We start from the raw sequence: 24952 nt of genomic DNA, 5'->3' as shown, positions 1-24952 counted from the left end.
CACGTAAAGAAGGTACTCCAAAGCCTCCACGCTCTTCGTCTGACTGCCTTCAGACTATCGAAAGACTCGAGAGCTAGAGGCTTTTCGAAGGAGGCAGCCAGTGCGATTGCTAGAGCAAGGAGAGCGTCTTCCATTAGAGTCTACCAATCGAAGTGGGAAGTCTTCCGAGACTGGTGCAAGTCAGTTTCTGTATCCTCGACCAGTACCTCTGTAGCTCAAATAGCTGATTTTCTCTTATACCTGAGAAAAGGACGATCCCTTTCAGCTCCCACTATCAAGGGCTACAGAAGCATGTTGGCATCGGTCTTCCGGCATAGAGGCTTAGATCTTTCCCAACATAAAGATCTGCAAGACCTCCTTAAGTCTTTTGAGACCACCAAGGAGCGTCGTTTGGCTACCCCTGGATGGAATTTAGGCGTGGTACTAAGATTCCTCATGTCAGACAGGTTGGAGCCGTTACAATCAGCCTCCCTGAAAGATCTCACTCTTAAGACTCTTTTCCTGGTATGCTTAGCCTCGGCTAAAAGAGTCAGTGAGATTCATGCCTTCAGCAAGAACATCGGATTTTCGTCGGAAAAAGCCACTTGTTCGCTGCAACTTGGTTTTCTAGCCAAAAAATGAGCTGCCTTCTCGGCCTTGGCCTAAATCTTTCGATATTCCCAGCTTATCGGAGATCGTAGGCAATGAACTAGAAAGAGTCTTATGCCCTGTTAGAGCTCTTAAGTTCTATTTAAAGCGTACTAAACCTTTACGAGGCCAATCTGAAGCTTTATGGTGTTCAGTTAAGAAACCATCCTTGCCTATGTCAAAGAATGCTTGGTCAGACTTTATCAGATTGTTAATACGAGAAGCTCTTTCACATCTGAGTGAGGAAGACCGAACTTTGCTTAAGGTGAAGACGCACGAAGTTAGAGCTGTAACAACTTCCGTGGCCTTTAAGCAAAATATATCTCTGCAAAGTATAATGGACGCAACCTATTGGAGAAGCAAGTCAGTGTTCGCGTCATTTTACTTGAAAGATGTCCAGTCTCTTTATGAGAACTGCTACACACTGGGACCATTGGTAGCAGCGAGTGCAGTAGTGGGTGAGGGCTCAACCACTACAATTCCCTAATTCCATATCCTTTTAATCTGTCTCTTGAAATGTTGTTTTTTATGGGTTGTCCGGAAGGCTAAGAAGCCTTTCGCATCCTGGCTGATTTGGCGGGTGGTCAAAGTCATTTCTTGAGAGCGCCTAGATTAGGGGTTTGATGAGGTCCTGTTGTATGGGTTGCAACCCTTGATACTTCAGCTCCTAGGGGTCGATCAGCATCCTAAGAGGATCGCGAGGCTCCGTAAGGAAGACGTACTTAAAAGGCAGAGTAATTGTTCAAGTCGACTTCCTTACCAGGTACCTATTTATTTTGTTTTTGTTATTTTGATAACTTCTAAAATGAAATAAAAAACTCTTAGCTCATAAAATGTAAATATATACTGTATTACTGGTCTCTACCCACCATCCTGGGTGTGAATCAGCTATATATTCACCGGCTAAGTTAGATATTTAAAAATGATATTTCAATTATGAAATAAATTTTTGAATATACTTACCCGGTGAATATATAAATTAAATGACCCTCCCTTCCTCCCCAATAGAGACGCAGTGGGACGAGGAGAAAATTGAGTCTTTGTTTACATAAGAGCTGGGTATCTGGTCGACAGATGGCGCTGTTGGGCACACCCGCAACCTGTGTAGCGATCGCTGGCGAGTTTTTTCCGTAGAGTTTGTCTGTCGAGCAACAGAGTTGCAGCTATATATTCACCGGGTAAGTATATTCAAAAATTTATTTTATAATTGAAATATCATTTTTCCTAACATACTTACCAAGAACTACTTTCGGGTAATGGCCCTCCCTTCCGTCCCCGAGTGCCATCCTTCCATTGCCAGGTTGGGCTAATACGACGAACTTAATGAGGAGAATGACCCAGAGAGGCAGTGACCTGCCCTAATCCTGCCCTCGGGGCGCATTCCTTGGCGGCGGGGGTAGGCCTATGTAGAGAACGGAGTAGGGGGGTAACGGCGCGAAAACCTTGGTCGAAAGAGAGGAGATCACAAGTGACTCCAAAGAAAGTAGTTCTCGGTAAGTATGTTAGGAAAAATAAAAATTACTTAAAATTTTATATATATATATATATATATATATATATATATATATATATATATATATATATATATATATATATATATATGGTGGTTTAGTGTGTAAAATCTTTGATTTGTGTCTAAACTGAGTGGAATTGTTCATAGAACTTTAGTGTGTAAAATCTTTGATTTGTGTCTAAACTGAGTGGAATTGTTCATAGAACTTTGCATTGCAGTTGTAACTGCTCAAGTTTCCATACTATTAACCATGTACAGTACCATAATTAGCAAAAAACTTTCTTTCACTGCCAAACATTTCCACCATTTTCCAATTATTATTTTTTGTAGGTATTAAAGTATTCTATAAATGTATTCTCATTTTGTGTTAGTGTACATTAATCTAAGGAAGAAAGTCTTCCTTCTGGTGATACACCGTAGGGGGGGGGGGGTGTAGTGCCGTCAGTGAACCTTATGCTCCACACTGTGGCATTACTAAATGGTCTTTGCAGCATTCTTTCAGTGCCTAGCTGCACTTGCTTTATATCTTTCTACTTTACCTCCATTCCTGCTTCCTCTTATAAATCTTACCTCAAGGTGTAGTTCTAGGGTTTTAACCTAGGGGTAATTGGGTGGTGAATGGCCTCACAGGCCCCAATGCCAGGCTATTCAGCCCAAATTCATAAATCCAATTCAATCCTCCGTTGATGAATTTCTAGTCTATTGTAGCTTGCACATAGCTCAGACGTGGATGGGAATTAAGAGTTTGTCTCTACACAAATGTAATGCTATGTGAAGTATAAGAAGTTTGTATTTATAGTTTACAGTAGATTTTTAAATTAATAGTCTTAAATAATTCATTAGTGTTTGCTGTTCCTTAGGTTAGACCTGAAAAGGTTTGTCCTATTCAGTATATTATTTTTGGTTACCTTAAACCTCAGTTTTTATTGTAAGATTACACTGTACAGTACAGTATACTCTAATTTATTTAGATTTTGTCATTTTTATTATTCTATTACATGTTTTTTTTTTTTCATTTTTACTAAAATGATAGATTCATCAATGTTTGGTTTATGTAGAATATTTCAGTCATGATCTTTTTGCAGTTGGTCATAGAAAATACTTTGTCTTATGTAACCTGTTTAGAATGATATAGAGTAGAAAATATATTTCCTTTTTCTCTTAATGAAAAGGTCAAGACTTTCCAGATTAAAATGATAAATAATTTAAGAAGAAAAATGAACCACTGGGAATGTTAAAGATTAAAAAGGAAGTTATATTTTTCCATGTAACCTAATGAATGCTATGTTTACCCATAAATTTACAAACTAATTCGATCTTTGCACAGCTCTGCCCAGAGGAGGTTGATGCAGCAGTTTGGCTTTCTCCAGATCTTGTGAACATAGCTGTATGGAATCCCGATGGAAAGGACAGTAAAGATGAAGAAACTTGTGTGAGAAGTGATGATAGTAAAGAGATTCACATTACTCTAGTGAATAAGTTTGGCGGTCAGTATTACTGTATATATAGGTTGTTTCCTAAGTTTAGAGAGAACAAAAGTACAGTATTCCATTTGCATATTTCATTGTTTAACATTAGTTAAATGAGTACAGTAGTCTCTCAGCTACGATGGGTATTACTTTCCAGCATTTTCCCCTATTTGATAAAATATAAAACTTATCTTCCTTTGGATTCCCACGATATAGAGGAGCCTGCAATATAGAATTACATATATTCAAAAATGTGAAATACTAAGGAGGCAATAGGTGCATTGGGATATGGCGAGGGACTACGGTACTCTATTCATTATTACATGGACGTTAGTACAGTATTCACAGATGGTCATTCCTTAAAGAGGATTGGGGAAAGTCATTGAAAATAATACATTAACTTTGAAACCAGAGGAAAAAAGGGATCACGCAACAATGTTTGCCACTTGATCTTTGGAGTTTATCTTCTATCATTCAAAATTCACCATTAAAGTAATAATACTATAATATACAATGAGAGTGAGTACTATTGGGGATGTGATGAATCTTTTGTAGAGCACCCTTTGTTATGCAGAAGCAGATTACATTTAATATACAGTATACTATTTCAATATTCAGTATTTTTCCCAGAATGGCACTTCCAAATACAGTACTGATTATTGTTTGTAAGACATAAGTGGAATGGTTAGTGACAGATTTGAATTAAAAGTTCATTTGTAAAGCTTAAATAGCTGTAATTATTATTCCAAAAAGTTTTCCTGCAGAAATACAAAACTCCATCCTTTATGTGGGAGATAATTCAGCTTATGTACTGGAACAGCTCTTGAAACTTGACAAAATAGTTGGCGAATAATACCTGTATGACATAATCAAGCTAATTTTGATTTAGCTGCCAGTGTAGACAGATATATTAAACTATCTAATTTTCACCAACTGTCTGTCCACTGCTGTTAAAGCTATTTTTCTGAGAGTATTTTGAGATTTTGTGTGCTTGTTTTTTTTATTTGAACACATTCTGCTATGTATATTTAAATTGTTTATATGCAGAAGTGTTCTGGTAAAGGTCAGTTGTTTGGAAAGTTCATGTCAAAGTTACCCGTAGATCTTCATGCTTTTTGCATTTTGTAGAGTGCACAGTATTCCTGTTTGGAGGTGTCTTCATGCTTAGAGTACAGATCATATCTGGCGAGGGGAAAGAGTGTCCAGTTTTGAAGGAAGCTCTCAGTATGGCAAGTAATAAAGGCAGGGGCCTGTAAGTGTCAAATCATCTTTACCTAATCTTACCTATGGGACATTACCCATGAGTTCTTTAACATCAACTACATGGGTTCTGTGTTGATTGCTTAACAAGTTAAGTTTTCTTAGCTCTCTTTTAGGAAAGGTATAAGGTTAGCGTAAGTGTAGGGATGAAAGGAAGAATGATTGTATCATTCTTCTTTTTCTTACCCCTTTCTTGGAGGTTTAGTACTCTGATAATGAACAAGTTAGTTCTGATAAGAGGCAGCTAAGCTAAACAACTTCGGATCTTTTCTTATAGAGCAAATCTCATAAGCAGCTCCTTCAACCAATCTTTAAATGAGGGAAGAGAATTTAATAGTTAAGAAACCCTCCTAAAACATTTCCACAATTGCCTTCGGTGAATAGACTACCTCCAACATTATCTTCCTTTCTTAAGGAAGTTAAGGATTTATTGAATTACAATGCAGGACCTAATACCACCCTAGGCCCTAACAGCTTTAAAATTCCTCAAGACTTGTTGATTAGGAGGTTACAAGAGTCATTTTTATTAGGTCCTCTTATGAACCAAAGAAAAATGATATTCCTGGAGGGAATAAGCCTTATCCAATTGGTTTTCAGGGACTACCTCACATGAATGAGGGAATATTTTACATAAAGATCAGGGTTTTTTTTTTCCTTAGAAACCCCAAATTCAGAGGTAAATATAAAAAAGTTTATATCAAAATTATTTTTTTCTTAGCAATAAAAATATCTATGGCAATTTTTAGCATGTAAAATATAGAGAAATCTATAAATATTTTTTATCTGTTTTCAGAACATGCATCCGGAGTTCTTGACTCAAATATACTGCGTAATAGAGTACCCACTCCTGGTTTAGACATAGAACGTATAAGCACAGGCAGTAGGTTAGTATTCAAAACTATACTCTGACAAAAACTGTTGTGCCAAGTACAGTACAGTAGATGTGTATTATTGATATTCAAGTACTGTACTATTGTAGTATTTGTTGAATTTTAGTGCACCAGCTGAAGTTATCATCTCTGAAAGTTTAAAAGTTCTTTGTTACTCAATTGAATTATTATAATTTCATGTATTTTTCTTATTGCAGGTATGCTCTATCACTGTGGTTAGAAAAGCAACTCACAGGCAGTAAACAAGAAGTGAGGAATCTGTATGATAAGAATATTTTTCTTGAGAAAAATTCTAATGAAAAGCTTAGAAATAAAATCTGAGATGTAATAATCCAGCAATATTTATATTAATATATTTTTATTGTATGATGTTACTTTGTAGCAATTGTGTTCTCAAGTCTCGCACTCTTCATAAATCCATAAGATGGGTTTGTTGTTTCAATTACTTGACCTTCGATTATGGCCAGCATGTATCTTTTGCTTTATAGTAAATCAACAGAAATTTTCAGGTAGGACTATGAATGCAAGTAAATTTATTTGGAGAAATAAAATGAATTATGGACTAACGGGCAGAAAATTAAATATAAGGTACCTATAAAATTTGTCGGGACCTAAGTCTCCCCCTTGTTTAAAGTAACTCGCTTCTTGCGCAACTTTTTTTTTTGTGCCTTTTTCGCAGACCCTTCTGAATTGTTTCATTTATTCTAAATCCCTATTTACTCTGCATAAAATCTCTCAATCTGACTTTACTGTTTTCTCTTTTGAAAAAAAAAATTCCAAACCCCATTTCCTAATTTTATCATACTTTTATCTTCATCTCATTTCTAGTTATCAGCAATAAAATACATTAGCTGAATGTTAATCAATTACTCTTAAAAGCACCAGCAGTGTAGGGTGTGTATACGTCTCAGGAAAAATGTATTAAGGGATGCGGCTACCTAGATACAAGAATGTTCCCTAAAAGACTAAGGATATGAAACTTTCTTGAAGTTGGCATTCTCATCCTACCATATGAGAAAGTTTGCTTCGCCTACCTTTTAAATTGATACATACATGACAACTGTTAATCTATATTTTTAAATATTTAACTTAGCCGGTGAATATATAATAGCTGACGTCTCCGGCGGCTCGACAGAAAAACACAAAAACTCGCGAGCGATCGCTATGAAGGTTGCGGGTGTGCCCACCAGCGCCAACTATCGGCCAGATACCGCATATACATGTAAACAGCTCCAATTCTTCTCTGTCGGTCTGATCGACAAGACGTACCATTACTCGCTGTTAACCTGGAGTTTTTCAACAGTCTTGGTGAAGTACTTCCTTTTGGTTTGAGCTTTCGCAGTGCAGGTGTTTTATCTTCAACTTAAACTCTTGAACTCTTTTTTGGATAGATTTAATTGTTGATGACTTTGGATTGTTTTTTGGACTTTCTTTGACTTTTCAAAATGGCTGACCCTTCTCCAATTCCTAGATTTCGTAAATGTAATGCTAGGGATTGCAATAAGCGTCTTCCAAAGGCCTCTCTCGACCCACATACTGTGTGTTCTAATTGTCGGGGTAAAACCTGTCAATTAGGAGATCGGTGGGAGGAGTGCGTTGGCCTTTCGGAATTCGATTGGCTTGAGTTTGACAAGTATTCTCGTAAGCTAGAGAGAGATAGGGTGAGGAGAAGTTCCTCTAGATCGTTAGAATTTTCCTCCTCCCATGCCCCTGAACCTAATCCTTCCCCTGTAGTAGTTGTGCCTGAACCCTCTACTAGCACTCAGGAACCATCAATGCGGGATATGTTATGTGCCATTCATGCTTTGGGCGAGAGAGTGGAGTCGTTAGCTACGGACCGTAATCAACTCATGGCGTACGTAAAAGAGTTAAAGTGTCAAGAGTGCCACATTAGAAAATCGTGGGAAAGTGATTAGTGCGCAAAGTGTTATCAGTGTTGCGACCGAGGGTTCGTCTGTTCGTGCCTGTCGTTTGCCTAGTCCGAGACCTCTTGCAAGCTCCCAAGCCCCAGGGAGAAGTAATGTCGTAGGACTTATGGGTTCGAGAGGCTTTAACCAACGAACAGACGTTCCCTCTATGGTTCCAGGCGTGTCTCGTCAAGACCGCCCCTACCATAAGACGAGCGAGACGGTTTTCTCCTCGTCATCCGAAGGCTTTTCGCGTAAGAAACCGTGGAGCAAGGTTTCGAGACCCTTAAAGCGAAAGTCAGTCCCTTCAGGACAGGTCCAGCGTCCTGGTTGTAGCCATTGGGACAGCTCTGACCCTGTGCAGTCATCGGAAGACTGCTCGCCGCCTAAACAGAAACGTAACACAGGCTCCGAGAGTCTTAGTGTAGGCAATGTTTTGCAGTCACAGACGTTTCCCTCGTCTCTTACCGCACCCATTCCCGTTGATCCTAAATGGGTTGTACTGCAAGACATGCAGAATAAGCTTGCCTCTCTTATGGAGGACTATTCTGCTGAAAAGGTTCACGATGATCCTCGCCGCTTAGCTGATCGAGATCCTGGCCGTCAGCCGCCCAAACGAGCCTTTGCTCGTCCTGTTGACGTTGGCGTTACAAAGTCACGTCAGTCACGTTTTGTAGAGCCTCACTCGATGCAGTCCCGTGTTGACTTTCAGCCGCATGTGGACGTTCAGCCGCTGCCGAATGCTCTTGTTGACGTTCAGGCCGTTCGCCAACCAGCGAAGTTGACTTGTTTTGACGTTGAGCGTCAAGCACCGCAGTCAAGAGTTGTTTTGACTGCGCAGTCTAGGCAGTCAAAGCAGTCTCGAGTTGATGTCGAGCGTCCTCCCGCTCCTGTTGTTGTTGACAGTCAGGCTGTTAAGCAGTTACATGACGTTGCGTCCTGGACTGCTACTGATGCTCCGGTGCGTGTGGACTCTGCTTGTCAAGCATTGCCACCAAGGCAGGTCTCGCCCTTGCTTGTAACTCACCAGTTATCGGACGAAGCTCCTTCAGATGAGGACGTTGCTGATCCTCATCCTGATGATAATCCTTCAGATATAGATGAACCTAAGGCTGTTCCTCCTTCGATGGACTTTAAGAAGATCATGTTGATTTTCAAGGATCTTTTTCCAGATCACTTTGTTGCTGTTGCTCCTCGTTCGCCTCCGTCTGAGTTTGCTCTAGGCTTACCTGCTTCCAAGCCAGCCTTTACTAAGCTAGTGCTGTCTCGCTCTTCCAAGAGGGCTTTACGTCTTCTAGGCGACTGGTTGGATACCAGGAGGAGTTTGGGGAAGACGGCCTTTGCCTTCCCTCCTTCTAAGCTTGCTTCCAGATCGAGCGTCTGGTATGACACGGGAGAAGTTCTCGGCTTGGGAGTCCCTGCCTCTGCCCAGGGTGACTTCTCAAGCCTCGTAGACTCTCCCCGTCGCCTGGCCATGAGACGCTCGAAGATTTGTTGGTCCTCCTCGGACCTTGACCATCTGCTTAAAGGCGTATACAGGGCCTTTGAAGTGTTTAACTTTCTTGACTGGTCATTAGGAGCTTTAAGTAGGAAGATCTCGTCTGCCGACCAAGATGTTTCCTTACTTATCATGTCCTGTATGGATAAAGCCATCCGCGATGGCTCCAATGAGCTCGCCTCCACCTTTACGTCGGGAGTCTTAAAGAAGCGAGAAACCCTTTGCTCTTTCCTTTCGGCAGGAGTTACTCCCTGTCAGAGATCGGAACTGCTCTTTGCTCCCTTATCAGCGGCCTTGTTTCCACAACAGCTGGTTAAGGATATAGCTGCTTCGCTTGTGCAGAAGGACACCCATGACTTGATGGCGTCCTCTGCTCGCAAAGGGGCTCCTTCTTCATCCTTTGCTGTGAGACCCAGGATCGAGACTCCTGCATCTAGATTTATCCCGCCCTTTCGTGGCAGAGCTCCCAGCAGGGGAGGCTCTCGTGCCGAGGGAAAGAGAGGTAAGAAGAGAGGAGCCAAGTCCTCCCGTGGCAGAGTCTGACTGCCCACAGCCTCAGACAGCGGTAGGTGCCAGATTGAAGAGCTTCTGGCAGGCCTGGGAGAAGAGGGGTGCAGACCAAGAGTCTGTTCTGTTGCTCAGAGAGGGGTACAAAATACCGTTTGTACGCAAACCTCCTCTAGTAACAACTCCCATAGACCTCTCTCCCAGGTACCGAGAGGAGTCAAAGAGACAAGCCCTAAATCAAGAAGTGTCTCTGTTGCTAGAGAAGGGAGCGGTGGTGAAAGTCTCGGACCTTCTATCACCGGGGTTTTACAACCGTCTCTTCCTAGTCCCAAAGCATACAGGAGGTTGGAGACCGGTGCTAGACGTCAGTGCGCTCAACGTTTTTGTCACAAAAACAAAATTCACGATGGAGACCACGAAGTCCGTCTTAGCAGCGGTCAGAGAGGGAGACTGGATGGTCTCTCTCGACCTACGAGATACGTACTTCCACATTCCTATACACCCGGATTCCCAACCGTTTCTGAGGTTTGTTTACAGGAATGTGGTGTACCAGTTTCGAGCCCTGTGCTTTGGCCTCAGTCCTGCTCCTCTCGTGTTTACGAGGCTCATGAGGAATGTGGCAAAATTCCTCCATCTATCGGGAATCCGAGCCTCCCTGTACTTGGACGACTGGCTTCTCAGAGCATCGTCCAGTCATCGCTGTCTGCAGGATCTACATTGGACGTTGGGTCTGGCCAAGGAGTTGGGACTTTTGGTCAACCTAGAAAAGTCCCAACTGATCCCATCCCAGACTATTCTATATTTGGGGATGGAGATTCGCAGTCCAGTTTTTCGGGCTTTTCCGTCTGCCACCCGAATAGAACAAGCCCTGCTCATAGTCCAACTAATGCTGAAAAGAGAACGTTGTTCAGTCAGGAGTTGGATGAGTCTCGTAGGGACTCTCTCATCCCTGGAGCAGTTTGTCTCGCTAGGGAGACTACACCTTCGGCCTCTCCAGTTCCATCTAGCCTCTCACTGGAACAAGGACAAGACGTTAGAGACGGTATCAATCCCAGTCTCCGAACCAGTAAAGGCATGCCTGAAATGGTGGGACAGCAATATCAGTCTGAGAGAGGGACTATCCCTAGCAGTCAAGAACCCAAACCACATGTTGTTCTCAGACACGTCGGATTTGGGTTGGGGTGCAACCCTGGACGGTCGGGAATGCTCGGGTCTGTGGACCTCAAGTCAGAAGAGCTTGCACATCAACGGCAAGGAGCTATTAGCAGTCCACTTGGCCTTGATGAAATTCGAAAGCTTTCTTCGAAACAAAGTGGTAGAGGTCAACTCAGACAACACCACAGCTTTGCGTACATCTCCAAGCAAGGAGGCACACACTCCCTCACGCTGTACGAGATCGCAAGGGACCTTCTCATATGGTCAAGAAATCGAGGCATCTCCCTGTTGACGAGATTCATCCAGGGGGACTTGAACGTCCTGGCAGACTGTCTCAGTCGGAGGGGTCAGGTGATACCCACGGAATGGACCCTCCACAAGGACGTGTGCAAGAGTCTTTGGGCGACTTGGGGTCAACCCACCATAGACCTCTTTGCCACCTCGTTGACCAAAAGGTTACCAATCTATTGCTCACCAGTCCCAGATCCAGAGGCGATCCACATAGACGCGTTTCTACTTGATTGGTCTCATCTGGACTTATATGCGTTCCCACCATTCAAGATAGTCAACAAGGTACTGCAGAAGTTCGCCTCTCACGAAGGGACAAGGTTGACGTTGGTTGCTCCCCTCTGGCCCGCGAGAGAGTGGTTCACCGAGGTACTTCAATGGCTGGTAGACATTCCAAGAAGTCTTCCTCTAAGGGTAGATCTCTTACGTCAGCCCCACGTAAAGAATGTTCATCAAAGCCTCCCCGCGCTTCGTCTGACTGCCTTCAGACTATCGAGAGACTCTCAAGAGCTCGAGGCTTTTCGAAGGAGGCAGCCAGTGCGATTGCGAGAGCTAGGAGAGCTTCTACCATCAGAGTATACCAGTCGAAGTGGGAAGTCTTTCGAGACTGGTGCAAGTCAGCATCTGTGTCCTCTTCCAGTACCTCTGTAGCCCAAATCGCAGATTTTCTTTTACATCTGAGAAATGTTCGCTCCCTCTCAGCTCCCACGATTAAGGGCTACAGGAGCATGTTGGCTTCGGTCTTTCGTCATAGAGGCTTAGATCTTTCCAACAATAAAGATCTCCAAGATCTCCTTAAGTCTTTCGAGACCTCTAAGGAACGTCGTTTGGCAACTCCTGGATGGAACTTAGACGTGGTCCTAAGGTTCCTCATGTCAGACAGGTTTGAGCCATTACATTCAGCCTCCCTGAAGGATCTCACCCTCAAGACGCTTTTCCTAGTGTGCTTGGCTTCGGCTAAAAGGGTCAGTGAAATTCATGCCTTCAGTAAGAACATCGGCTTTTCTACAGAAAAAGCCACATGTTCACTTCAACTTGGTTTCCTGGCCAAAAATGAACTGCCTTCTCGTCCTTGGCCTAAGTCCTTTGACATACCTTGCCTGTCAGAGATCGTAGGCAACGAACTTGAAAGAGTGCTGTGTCCAGTTAGAGCTCTTAAGTTCTACTTAGCTCGTACTAAGTCCTTACGAGGTGGATCTGAGGCATTATGGTGCTCAGTTAAGAAACCATCATTGCCTATGTCAAAGAATGCTTTGTCATATTTTATCAGATTTTTAATACGAGAGGCTCATTCTCACTTGAATGAAAAAGACCGATGCTTGCTTAAGGTTAAGACGCACGAAGTAAGAGCTATAGCAACTTCCGTGGCCTTTAAGCAAAATAGATCTCTGCAAAGTATTATGGACGCGACCTTTTGGAGAAGCAAGTCGTCGGTATTCGCGTCATTTTACTTAAAAGATGTCCAGACTCTTTACGAGGACTGCTACCCACTGGGTCCATTCGTTGCAGCGAGTGCAGTAGTGGGTGAGGGTTCTACCACTACATTCCCTTAATTCCAATATCCTTTTAATCTGTCTCTTGAAATGTTTTTAATCTTGTTTTTGGGTTGTACGGAAGGCTAAGAAGCCTTACGCATCCTGGTTGATTTGGCGGGTGGTCAAATGTCATTTCTTGAGAGTTCCCAGATTAGGGGTTTGATGAGGTCCTGTTGTATGGGTTGCAGCCCTTGATACTTCAGCTCCTGGGAATCTTTCAGCATCCTAAGAGGATCGCTGGGCTTCGTGAGGAAGACAGACTAACAAGGCAGAGTAATCGTCTAAGTCAACTTCCTTACCAGGTACCTATATATATTTGGGTTTTGTTATGATATAACTGTCAAAAACTCTAAGCATGTACGCTGTAAACTTTATTAATTCTGGTCTCTACCCACCACCATGGGTGTGAATCAGCTATTATATATTCACCGGCTAAGTTAAATATTTAAAAATGATATTTTAATTATAAAATAAATTTTTGAATATACTTACCCGGTGAATATATAAATTAAAGGCCCCCCTTCCTCCCCGATAGAGACCCAGCGGGATGAGAAGAATTGGAGCTGTTTACATGTATATGCGGTATCTGGCCGATAGTTGGCGCTGGTGGGCACACCCGCAACCTTCATAGCGATCGCTCGCGAGTTTTTGTGTTTTTCTGTCGAGCCGCCGGAGACGTCAGCTATTATATATTCACCGGGTAAGTATATTCAAAAATTTATTTCATAATTAAAATATAATTTTATGAAAGACATCACGGGTAAGGCTGAGATAAAATATGAGATAGCCAACATGTATTATAATGTTCTAGTAATGAAATGATGAACACCACAGAAATATAGAATAAATATTTGGCTCTTTCTTAACAATACTGTACTGAACAGTCAGAGTCAATACCAGTAATAACAATGACTTCAAGAGAGTTCAAGGGATTCTATTATGAGAAATCTGTCCCTTAAACTAAGAAAATAGAATACAAATTTTGGAAAGAAAACCAATGAAATCATAATAAATATAAACAGAAAGATGGGCAAGTATAGACAATTTTTGTTTCAAAGTTCTCCCTGCATGAAGAAACGAAGGGTGCTTGTGAAATTTTTCTCATTGCACTTTTTTAAACATGTACAGGTGTTTGCTTTGCTACGCAGGGTAGATTGATAGATGCTCTAATTTCAATAAAAATATTAATTGTTCCAACATGGAGTACTTACCTCGAACTACTTTCTTAGGAGTATCTGGGATCTCCTCCCATCCGACCAGAGTTTTGTGTAGTTTACCCTATACCCGTTTTCTATGAGGGATAACCTCAGGCGGAGTGATATGCGCCCTGAGGCTAACCCCGGGTCAGAGAGCATGCTTGCTCAGGTCTTGACCTCCATTAAGTTCTCTGGTCGCGTTGCGATATCATCTCGTCGCTCTCCTTAATCCCAGTGTGACTCATTGTGTCCTCGACCCCTTTGTGTCTCACGCGGTTCCCACGTGGTTCCTTTGTGCTTTTCCCTTTGCGTTCTTGTGTCTCGTGGTGCTTCCTACTGCATCATGGAGCATCCCCGCCGTTGTCCTGGGCCTATGGCCGGTAAATCGTGTGGAGCGTTCCTGTCGAAACCTGATGTAGACCCGCACTCCTTGTGTTCGTCGTGTAGGGGCAATGTGTGTTCCCCTACCGCCACGTGTCCGGAGTGCGTGTCCTGGAACGAGGTGCAGTGGGTGCGTTACGGCACCAAGAAGAAGAAGGCGATGAAGAAGTCGCCTAAGAAGCCGAGCATCTCTTCTCCCCTTACTTCGCCGGGCGTGTCGTCGGACTGAGCTTCCCTACCACCCTCCCCTACCCAGAGTAGGGGACGAGGTAAGTCCGTTGCGGGGAAGAGGCCCGAGGCCCTTCCCCAGGAGTCTGATCTGCAGGATAGTGGGGTTGTGGCATCTTTCCAGGCAAGTGTGGGGCCTGAGGGAGGGTCGGGAGAGTGTGTGTGGAGGATGGAGTCCTGGTCAAGCAGGGCACGTCTCCTCGGATGACCCTATGTGGGGGAAAAATGTTCCTAACTCTTCTCCAGCCTCTTGGGCTTGTTTTTCAGGAACATCTGCAGCCGAAGGTACCGCCGAGAAGGAACACTCGCCGACATCAGACCCCCTCGCGTGGGTACCCCCGAAGATGCCCTTCAGGTCCCCACTGAGAATGGAAGAAGGCTTCGGTACCTGGTCCCCCACTGAAGAGCGTCCGCGCTCCCCTCCAGCGCCATCTGCTACGTTTCCGGACGTCTTCTTTCAGGCCCCGTCGTCCGTCAAGCGTTGAGAGAACCCTCCTACGTCTTCGCGTGAGTCGGGCCCGCCTAAACGGGTCTACAAATTGTCGGGTTCTTCGTTCGAGGTGTTTTCCTGCTCCTCGGAGGACGAAGCCCGAAGGAAACACAGAAGACGTCGAGAGGAGTCCCGCAGGAGGCACTTCCGTTCTCCCTCCCGCTCCAGGTCTCGCCACGGGAGTAGGCGTTCCGAATCCCTCAGAAGAAAATGGAGAAGTGGCTCCCCGGACGAAGAGTGGGTAGTCATTCCTCGCAGCAGACTGTTGGAGTTGGCAGCAGTTCCAGGCTCTTCAAGTTGGCGCCCTAGAGCCCATTCTCCGGAGAGATACTCGTCTGGTGGCAGATTCGACCGACGGAGGGAGTCGTCATTCCAGGTCCCAGCAGACAGGAATAAGTCCGCGAAGGTTCCGACTCCATCCGCCCAGCGGAGAGAATCGCCCCTTCGGTCTGGCAGCCGCGTCCAGACCTCCAAGGCATCCCTAAGCCGTCAGGATCGTGAAGGACGGCTCCCCTCGTCGAGCAGACCCGCAGATACATGACCTCCTTGAGGAGGGATAGACCGAGGACGGAGGCCTCCGTCTCGACGGCTATTCCCGTCCTTCAGCCAGTACCCCAGGAGATGGAGAGGGCCAAGGCCTTGTCTTCTCCCCGTACGAAGACCTCCGACGGAGGAGCCCCGTCTCAAGCATCAGTTCGTCCTGCGGAGGAGCTGGACGACCAAGGGGAGGGTTCAGCAGCGGAGGTGTCAGCCTATCGAAGGGTGATAGGGCTCATTCGGAGACACCACAGGCTGGACGAGCCCGAGCCCTCCTCCGAGGAATTCTGGCGATCCAGTCTCAACAGACTTGTGGATGCCCCCGTCCAGCAGAGACCCTCCCTGGCACTTCCGTTAGCCAGGGATGTGAAGCTAGGTAGAGCTCACGTGGACAAGATTGTGGCCAACCACACCGAGGCTCCCAAGAACCAGAGTTCCTCCAAACTGCTCCAGGGCCTGAAGTCCCAGAGAAAGGTTTTACCTCCCAGAGGGCCACCGTGCAGGCCCTTGTACACTGGAACCTGCACTCGCCATTATAGGCCAGGGAGCTGTGGAAGAGAGGGCCTCTACAGCACCAATCTGCTTTTCTCCTTCAGAAGCCACCATGATGGAGGAAATAGCGAAGGACCTCGTGAACGTCTCCTCATGGCTGGATTGGTGGGCCTCTACCCTAGTGGGCGTCCAGGCCTCGTACGACCTCACGGTTCCAGAGAATCAGGCCTTACTCAAGGAGCTGATTAGCTCGGGAGGTAAGGCCCTGAAGTTTCTGTCGTACCAGTCACTAGCGCAGGCCGCCAACTGGGTCCTACGGAGGAGGACACGGTCCTCAACAAGATCACCAGACGGCTTCCTGACAGGGAAGCGAGGTCCCTGAGAAGCCTAACCCTGTGGGACGACTCGATTTTCCCCCTGAAGGCAGCTGAGGAGTCAATTGAAAGGGTCAGGAAACTCAAGGACCAGAGCGATTCCAGACCCCCTCCAGTGAGACCTGCACATAGAAGGACTACCTCCGATGTTCCTCTACCTCCTTGGAATTCTTCTAGCCAGCCCAGGAGAGACACCCCTACTACGGCCTGGTCACAGTCCTCTCAGCCCTCCCGTAGGGGAGCAGCCTCAGCTCAATCCTCCTATAGGCCTTCAAATGCAGCGTCCAGAAGAGGGCGTTCAGGCCGCACCTCTAGGAGGAGATAGGGAGGGAGGCCCCCTACTCCTGCCGAAGCCTCAGGTGGCGGGATGCCTCAAACACTCTTGGCAAGCATAGAAAGACCACGGAGCAGACCCGTGGACCGTGGCAGTCCTGAAGGAAGGGTACAGGTTACCCTTCCTAGCGGAACCCCCACCTCTGATACCAGATCAGCAGGCAGGGTGGCTAGCCCCCAAGGACCCCTTGAAAAAGACAGCCCTGCAGGAGGAAGTCTCAGCGATGCTGGCAAAAGGAGCGATAGAACCAGTCAAGGACCCTGGTCCGGGGTTCTACAGCAGGCTTTTCCTGGTGGAGAAAGCGACAGGAGGATGGAGACCGATCATAGACCTCTCAGCCCTCAACAAGTTCGTGTGCAAGACCGACTTCAAGATGGACACTTCGAAGTCGGTCTTAGCGTCCTTGAGGGAAGGGGACTTCATGATGTCAGTAGATCTCAAGGACGCCTACTTCCAAATTCCAGTTCACCCCTCCAGCAGGAAGTACCTACGGGTGAAATGGGGTACCCAGACGTTGCAGTTCAAGACCCTCTGCTTTGGGCTGTCCACAGCCCCTCACGTCTTTACGAGGGTCTTCATGACGGTCTCAGCCTGGGCACACGAACAGGGCATTCGCCTGATTCGGTACCTGGACGACTGGTTGTTACTTTCAGCCTCAGAGGAAGTACTGAGGGAGCAAGGCACGAAACTTCTGCGGTTCTGCAACGTCCTGGGTATCATCATCAACCTGAAGAAGTCCCAGTTGATACCCTCCACCAGGATGACCTACCTCGGAATGGTTCTGGACTCCCGGTTGGCGAGAGCCTTCCCCTCCGCGGAGAGATTAGACAACTTAGACCAAGTCCTCCGTCCCTTCCTGTCGGGCCAGCCCAGGAGAGCGAAGGACTGGCAGAGGCTGATAGTCCACCTTGTGTCATTAGAGAAACTAATCCCCCGGGGCAGGCTGAAGCTCAGGGAGGTCCAGTAGAATCTGAAGGAGAGCTGGAACCAGAGGGACTCCCCCCACAAGGTGATCCCGGTTTTCGCGGAGACGAAGGAGGTCCTAGAGTGGTGGTGCGGCAGGTCGAACACCCTCTAGGGAATGCCCTTCGCAGCCGACCCTCTAGAGATGCTCCTGTTCACGGACGCATCAAAGGAGGGGTGGGGTGCCCATCTCCTTGGAAGGTCAGCAAGAGGGAGTTGGACGGACGAGGAGAAGACCCAGCACATAAACGTGCTAGAGATGCGGGTAGTACGAAGGTCGTGCCTGGAGTTCGTCTATCTACTCCGGGGGAACACCGTGGCTCTGATGTGCGACAACGCCACGGTGGTGGCCTACATAAAGAAACAAGGAGGACTAAGATCGAAGGAGTTGTGCGTCCTCACGTTGGAACTTCTGGAATGGGCCGAAGTAGAACAGATCAGAATCTCAGCAAGGTTCATTCCGGGAAAAAGGAACGTCCTAGCCGACGGCCTCAGCAGGATAGGAGAAATAGTGGGATCCGAATGGTCGCTGCACCAAGAAGTAGCCAAAGCCATCATTCAAAAATGGGGATCACTGGTGATGGACCTCTTCGCAACGAGGCTAAACGCACAGCTCCCCGTGTTTTGTTCTCCTGTGCCAGACCCAAGAACGGCGTTCGAGGGCACCCTCCAGCATCCTTGGGACAACCTCGACGTTTATGCCTTCCCCCCCTTCGGGATACTCAGACAGGTCCTCAACAGAGTAAGGAGGGCGGACAACCTGTGGATGACTTTGGTAGCGCCCTGGTGGCTGTAGAGAGAATGGTTCGTGGATCTAAAAGAACTGGCACAACTTCCACCTTGGCCCCTTCCGGACAGGCCAGACCTTCTTTGGCAACCACATTTCCAAAGGTTTCACGAGAACCCTCGGTCCCTCCACCTTCACGAGTGGAGGTTATCGAGCGTCTCCTGAGGAAAGACGGCTATTCGTCGGGGACGGCAACGAGGATGTCAGGCTACCTGAGGCGATCATCGGCAGCGGTCTACCAAGCAAAGTGGGCCACCTTTACTAAATGGTGCGCCTCCAAGACCATCAAGCCGCGTAGGGCCTCCATCCCGGAGATAGCGGACTTCCTAGTTTATCTCAGGGACGTGGTCAACATGTCCATCCCGGCCATCAAGGGAGTACGAGCTGCTCTGGGTCAAGTCTTCCTCCTGAAGGGCATCGACCTGGGAAACTCCAGACATCTCTCGATGCTCATTAAGAGTTTCGAGCAATCGTGTCCCCCGCAAGCCGTTAGGGTGCCACAGTGGGACGTGGCCAGGGTCCTGAAGATGTTGTCAGAACCTCCTTTTGAACCCCTAAAGGACATCGTGGACAAGGATCTCACCCTCAAGACAGTTTTCCTATTGGCATTAGCTTCGGCTAAATGAGTGGGGGAGATCCATGGACTGTCCTACGAAGTCGCTCACTCAAAGGGTTGGCAGTAGCTCACCTTCAGGTTCGTGTCATCCTTCGTTGCGAAGACCCAGAATCCGGCCGTGTGGGATCCCAGGTTTGAGGGGTTCTCGGTACCAGAAATTCCTCGCTCGGACAACTCGAGGGACTTGCGTCTGTGCCCTGTCAGGGCCGTAAGAAAATACTTAGAGAGGACAGCCAGACTTCGGCCCGAGATCAAAAGTCTTTTTGTTTCCCCGGGCCTAGTGAAGAAGCCAGTCTCGAAGAACACTATCTCCTTCTGGCTGCGGCAGGCCATTATCAGGGCCTACAGTAAGGCAGATATCCCTCTGCCGGGAAAACCCAGACCCCACGACATTAGGGATCTTAGTACTACGTTAGCTTTCGAGAAGAATATGGCAGTGGGCCAGATCCTGAGAGCAGGCACCTGGGCTAACCAGTCTACCTTCACTGCTCACTACTTGAAGGACTATTCAAGAAAATCCCTGGACGGGTTCTCGATAGGTACCGTCATTTCCGCGCTCCAAACGGTTTAAAGGTGTAGCCCCAGTGATAACCACGGGTAGTAAGTACAGGAGACACAGGTTCGTTCCTTAAATCCCCTTGCTCTTCCTCCCCCTATTTCCGCTTCAAATGGTCTCAGATAGGACTCTGAGCCGGCTTCAAGGACCCCTACTTTGGAAGGACATTTCTCCTAGGATTTCTTGCAGAGGGGAGTTACTTAAAGACACTAATTTGAGTTTTTTGTGTAGTTTCCTCTTTTCTCACTTTTCTTTGGGATCAACAGGACCTAGCCTCCTATCTAGGTCTTTGGATATATCTCAGCACGGTCTCAGAAGTTTAAAAGGCCACTCCCACCTCCTAAAGTATAAGTCTCCTAAGAAAGTAGTTCGAGGTAAGTACTCCGTGTTGGAACAAATCACAAATTTTAAGTAATTTGTATTTTTCCTAACAGTACTTACCTCGAACTACTTTCGGGTAATGGCACGCCCTTCCTTCCCCGAGTGCCTTCTGGAATTCTTAGAGACCTAAACTACCAAGAACTTACTGGAGGTCGAGACCTGAGCAAGCATGCTCTCTGACGTATCACTCCACCTGAGGTTATCCCTCATAGAAAACGGGTATAGGGTAAACTACACAAAATTCTGGTAGGATGGGAGGAGATCCCAGATACTCCTAAGAAAGTAGTTCGAGGTGAGTAGGCCTACTGTTAGGAAAAATACAAATTACTTAAAATTTGTGATATTTATACATTCAAGCCCTCTTACTTTCTTGTCTTGCTGTGGAGTTTTCCCCCAAATTGTTCTTGGGATCTGATTAGCGTCCAAACTCCTAAATTATACATCCAATCCAATCAGTAAATCAATAATAATTATTAGGAGTGAATAATAATGAAAAACAAAGCTTGCTAATTAGAGAAAATGTGAGCAAGAATTGGCAAAAATCCCTTAAAACTGAATACAGTATGTGGAAGGAACAAGAGCTGATCGGATTACAAGTAAAATGCTATGTTGTGGTGGTAATTGAGTAGTTGAGACACTAATAGAGTCCTTTCAATACGCGTCATCAAACTTCCGGTCCGCCATCTTGGAGGACATACAAAGACGCGTTCAGTGAATAGCTATGGTTGAACTGTTGAATATTTAGCCATTTCATCACATTCACATTCACACAATGCCCAGTTTTTGCGCTATTGTTGGCTGTGGGAATCGAGGACGAAGAGATGACAAGAGTTTCTACCGCATACCGGCAGTTATTCAGAATCAGGACAAAGATACAGAAGAATTATCCAAGTGCAGACGTGACTTGTGGTTGACCAGAATATCACGGGCTGATCTACGTGAATCCTCACTACCCTAAGCACGTATCTGTTCTTATTATTTCATATCAGGTCAGTCTCGGCTAGGCCCTAAAAGTATCATTATTCCTGTGTAAACATGCTATATCCGATCGCATGGGTGACTTTAAAAGTATCATAGTCAGTTCAGTGTGTAGTGTGTGTGGGGGAGGGGGCATCTCAATTTTTAAACATCAAAAGGGGCATCTCAGATTTACAAGACAAAAATTAAAAGCGCCCATATTGGCTATATTAACAAAGGCTACTTACCTAGGTCTCTCTTTCGCCAAGGTGCTCATGCCTATATATAATTAAGTGTATATTTATATTTATTTTAATTTGTGTATTAAATTGTGCAGACATACAGGCCTATGCGATGAATAAACATTGATTATAAATAATAATAATAATATCTGAAAGCTGGTTTAATCCGAAGGGGTCTTCAGCTTATATATGAAACATCGAAAAAATAATTAAAGTTGCGCATTTAATTGCAAGAAGGCAAAACGATCATCCAAGAGCATTACAATAGAGTTTGTCCATCATATGTTTATATGTATATAAGAAATTATAGCATTTGTAACCAAACACAAACACATGGTTAGGCATGAACTGATAAAGATTTGACATAATAATGCAAAACTTTTACATACATTTTGACAATAAAAAATTATAATACACAAGGTTAGGCTAAATGATCAATATTAGCATTATAATTATAAACACTCTCTTCATCGGCCCAGTGTTTATCTAATTTTGGACTTAAAAGCATTAAAGGGAAAAACAACAAATTCTGGAAGCAGATTATTCAATGGAAATGTATGCCCACTCATGTTCTGGGTTGGCCGACAGTACCAAGTAGTTCACCATATCAATGTATGAAATACTGGGAAAATCCTCAATATTTTGACTGAATGAATTCTGCATCTGGTATGGATCTAGGCCATCAATTAGATCGAGTTTCTGCTTGTAAAAACGCTTATCATCACCCGACAATTGTTTGACAAAGTCGCTCTCATTGTCCATATTCGCTGTAGCAGCCGCCATGTTTTCGCTTTGTATGCCCTCCAGCATGGCCGCCGGCGATTCCCAGTGACGTCATTGAAAGCACTCTATAGGATGTGGAGGCCATGTATCAATAGTGAAAAAGCTTCAAAAGAACCTAGGAAATTAATCCAGTGTTCTTGTATAAAGGTAGTTTTAGAGAATTATCAAGGACACAATATTGCCCAATACTCCTGGGAAGGTTTATTGATGATAGATTGAGAAGTTACACTGGTTACAAGAGAATAATATTTACCTTAGGCAATTACAATAGGAGAGAAATAAAAAAAATTATGACAATTTTGTAAACTTTTTTTTAAACAAGAGCAAGAACTCTTGTGGTATAGATGGAGCAAGAGAAAGCTTGTGTTATGATTGACACCAAAGTATTGGGGACTCAATGCATGATGTAAAGCTGGTGAAGCTATTTTATGACGGAAATGAAGCATATAGAAATTTGTGTATTTCGAGTGTTTAAGCTATTTAAGACAAAAATGAAGTGTGTAAAAATTTGTGTACAGTATTGGAGAGGGACTGTTGTCACAAAAGTAGGTCTTGGACTACTTTGTATTGTCTCTATAACATCAATATTTATAAGGCTTGAGTGATGAGAGAAGCTATAAAATGACAGACCCTTGGATTACTATTTACAATGTTGCACTTCTGAATACTGTACATAATCAAGAATTTTCTTATCCATTCTTATGTGAATGTTGTTTGCACATTATTGTGGCCCCTCCCCAATTCCTGTGGTCATGGTTTGAACAAACTTGATTTTACTGTACAGTATGCAGATATAGCTTACATGATTGTGATAACATATATATTTTGCATTCCTTAGACTTATGTTCTTTGAGATTATAATATTTTTCCTATATATTACAATGCAAAACTGTAAATTCCTATTAGGGATCCATGCTGACCTTGGGTCCATAGTTTGAAACACCCGATTCTACAATACACTACAGTTAGATTTCATTTAAGATTAATAAGTAATTTCTACCACTTTATTCTAGAATCTTTAAAAATGATCCAACCCCATTTTCACTATCCCAAAATTACCTCCCTTTAGAAAAGAGCATGACCCCACACTTGATCAAACCTGAAATACCTTTACTAAGATTGCCACCCATTCTGTAAAATACAGATTCATTCTGTATTGAAGAGAGATGTGTTCTGTATTAAACCAATACAGAACACCATCTATTTTGTATTTGGGAGTCTGGACATTCTAAATTTACATGATAGTATTTTTCAGTCAATCTTGCCAGTCTGCAAAAATATTGCATTGTCAATGATTGCCTTTCAAACCAGAAACTTCCTTAATATGTTTTTTGGGCTCAAGCCATGGCGTCCTGATGGAAGGTTCCTTTTTGGTAGCTTCCTTGGGTATAAGACTACTAAGATATTCCCAGAGAATTTAACCACAGGTTATCACAGAATTCTAACTTCTGGAGCGAGTATCTCAAAGGTTTCCCTTTAAGACATCGTAAAACAACAGGGGACGCGCATGTCTGAACGCGCCACATAGCTATCTTCACCCCGAACAGAGTTAATGCTTCGGTGTGTAAGGACTGAGAATAGCTGGGAGCCGTTCCACAGCTAATCTCACTCGTGGCTACTACTGATACTCGAGACGTAAACAAACGGACGCCATTGCTCTAATGACGTCACGCCCGTCTTCATCCTTTGTTTAGTAGCTGCCCTACTTAGACGGATTTTCCCTGTGTTAACTTTATCGTTTTGCATCTTCGCTATGTCGTTACCTTCAGCCTCGCCTTCTTCTGGAAAGTTGAGTACAAGGTTCCAGTATTGTTTAATTAAGCTCTGGCCGTAAAGTAAATATTACTTTTCGAGATAATTGCTGTTTTGTGGCAGAGCTGTGCCTCTACCGGACCCGCCATTTTATGGCGTCGTTGTTGTTATGCATGTCTTATTTAGTTAGCCACAACAACGTTTCCGGCCTTATATACTAATCGATTACATTAGTTTATTTAGTCTTCATAGCTAGGAACTTTTATATCGTGTTTAGACGCTTTTTATCGGTCATCGATTGACCTCATACCAGTCGGCTACTATAGCCCCCAGGCCAGGAGCCTACATACAAGTGTTCATGCATGATTTATTAGTGATCCTAGGCTAAGTTATGAAGATAGTGGCATTATTTTACAATACTTTTGACAGTGATGCAAATGTTTTCGCCTTCAGGGACCATATAGGGGATAGGCTAGTCAGTGACTCTTTCTAGCCTAACCTAATGATAGGACCCCTATATGCTTCCTTCATCCCCTGCCTTGGCATTCCCTCTATTTAGCCTTGATTCCTTTTCTGAGTAAAGGGATCAATTGTCTAATAGAGTATATATCGCCTCTCTGTCCTCCCTAAAGGAATGAACCCCCTTAGGGTTGCGTCCGAGAGTGAGGTTAGGCTAGCCCTACCTCTATGGCTAGGATAGTCTATGACTTTCCTGCGATAGCGATATGTCTTCTTCCTTTCCTAGTTCAGGACTTTTAGCCCTGCTCTAGGTTAGGTTAGGAAGGTTTCTCTGTTCCATGCTGAAACTGTACTCTTGCACCGTTTTAGCTGATCTGCCTGATCTTAGGTTAGGGAGTGTCCTCCCTTTCCTTAGTGGCCGCTCTGGTACAGAAACCCTTCCTGGGAAGACTTCTCTCTTCTCCCTCCCCACCTATCTCTTGTATAGCCTAGCCTATGCTTAGGTTAGTTTATACCCATCTGTCCCCTGTCCTACAACTCCTCCTTAGGGTGGAATAGTAGGGCTACCCGAGCTTCCTTGTGCAGTCCGCTCTGGTACATATACCTTCATAGTGTCCTATAAGGTTAGTTACTAGTATAGCTCTGCATATGGGAGTCTCCCCCCCCCTTTGGGTGTTCCCTAGCCCTCCCTTGGGCTACCTTGCTCCCGGTCCCTAGTGACCCCTGCTCATGGATGTTAGAGCCTGCCTCTATCATGGGTACACCCTCTCAGGGA

The 24952-nt window shown here is 44.9% G+C and overlaps 2 protein-coding genes across 3 annotated transcripts in view; one reads left to right on the top strand and one right to left on the bottom strand.

Annotated features, from left to right (window-relative positions):
* Positions 1-6187, top strand: part of LOC137640210 (nucleoside diphosphate-linked moiety X motif 17-like) — a 42640-nt gene extending 36453 nt beyond the window's left edge. For both annotated transcript variants that reach the window (XM_068372758.1, XM_068372759.1), the window contains exons 5-7: positions 3468-3627; positions 5663-5753; positions 5957-6187. In XM_068372758.1, coding sequence (XP_068228859.1) covers positions 3468-3627; positions 5663-5753; positions 5957-6080 — 375 coding nt within the window. In that variant the 3' untranslated portion in view covers positions 6081-6187. The remainder of the gene's footprint in view (positions 1-3467; positions 3628-5662; positions 5754-5956) is intronic.
* LOC137640214 (beta-1,3-glucosyltransferase) overlaps positions 1-24952 on the bottom strand; it is a 288282-nt gene that overhangs the window by 210141 nt on the left and 53189 nt on the right. The gene's annotated exons all lie outside the window — the stretch shown is intronic.

The sequence above is a fragment of the Palaemon carinicauda genome, chromosome 4, assembly GCF_036898095.1.
Source record: "Palaemon carinicauda isolate YSFRI2023 chromosome 4, ASM3689809v2, whole genome shotgun sequence".
NCBI classification, from domain to species: domain Eukaryota; kingdom Metazoa; phylum Arthropoda; class Malacostraca; order Decapoda; family Palaemonidae; genus Palaemon; species Palaemon carinicauda.
Note: the sequence above shows the minus strand (reverse complement) of the source record. Positions and strands in the feature narration are given on the sequence as shown.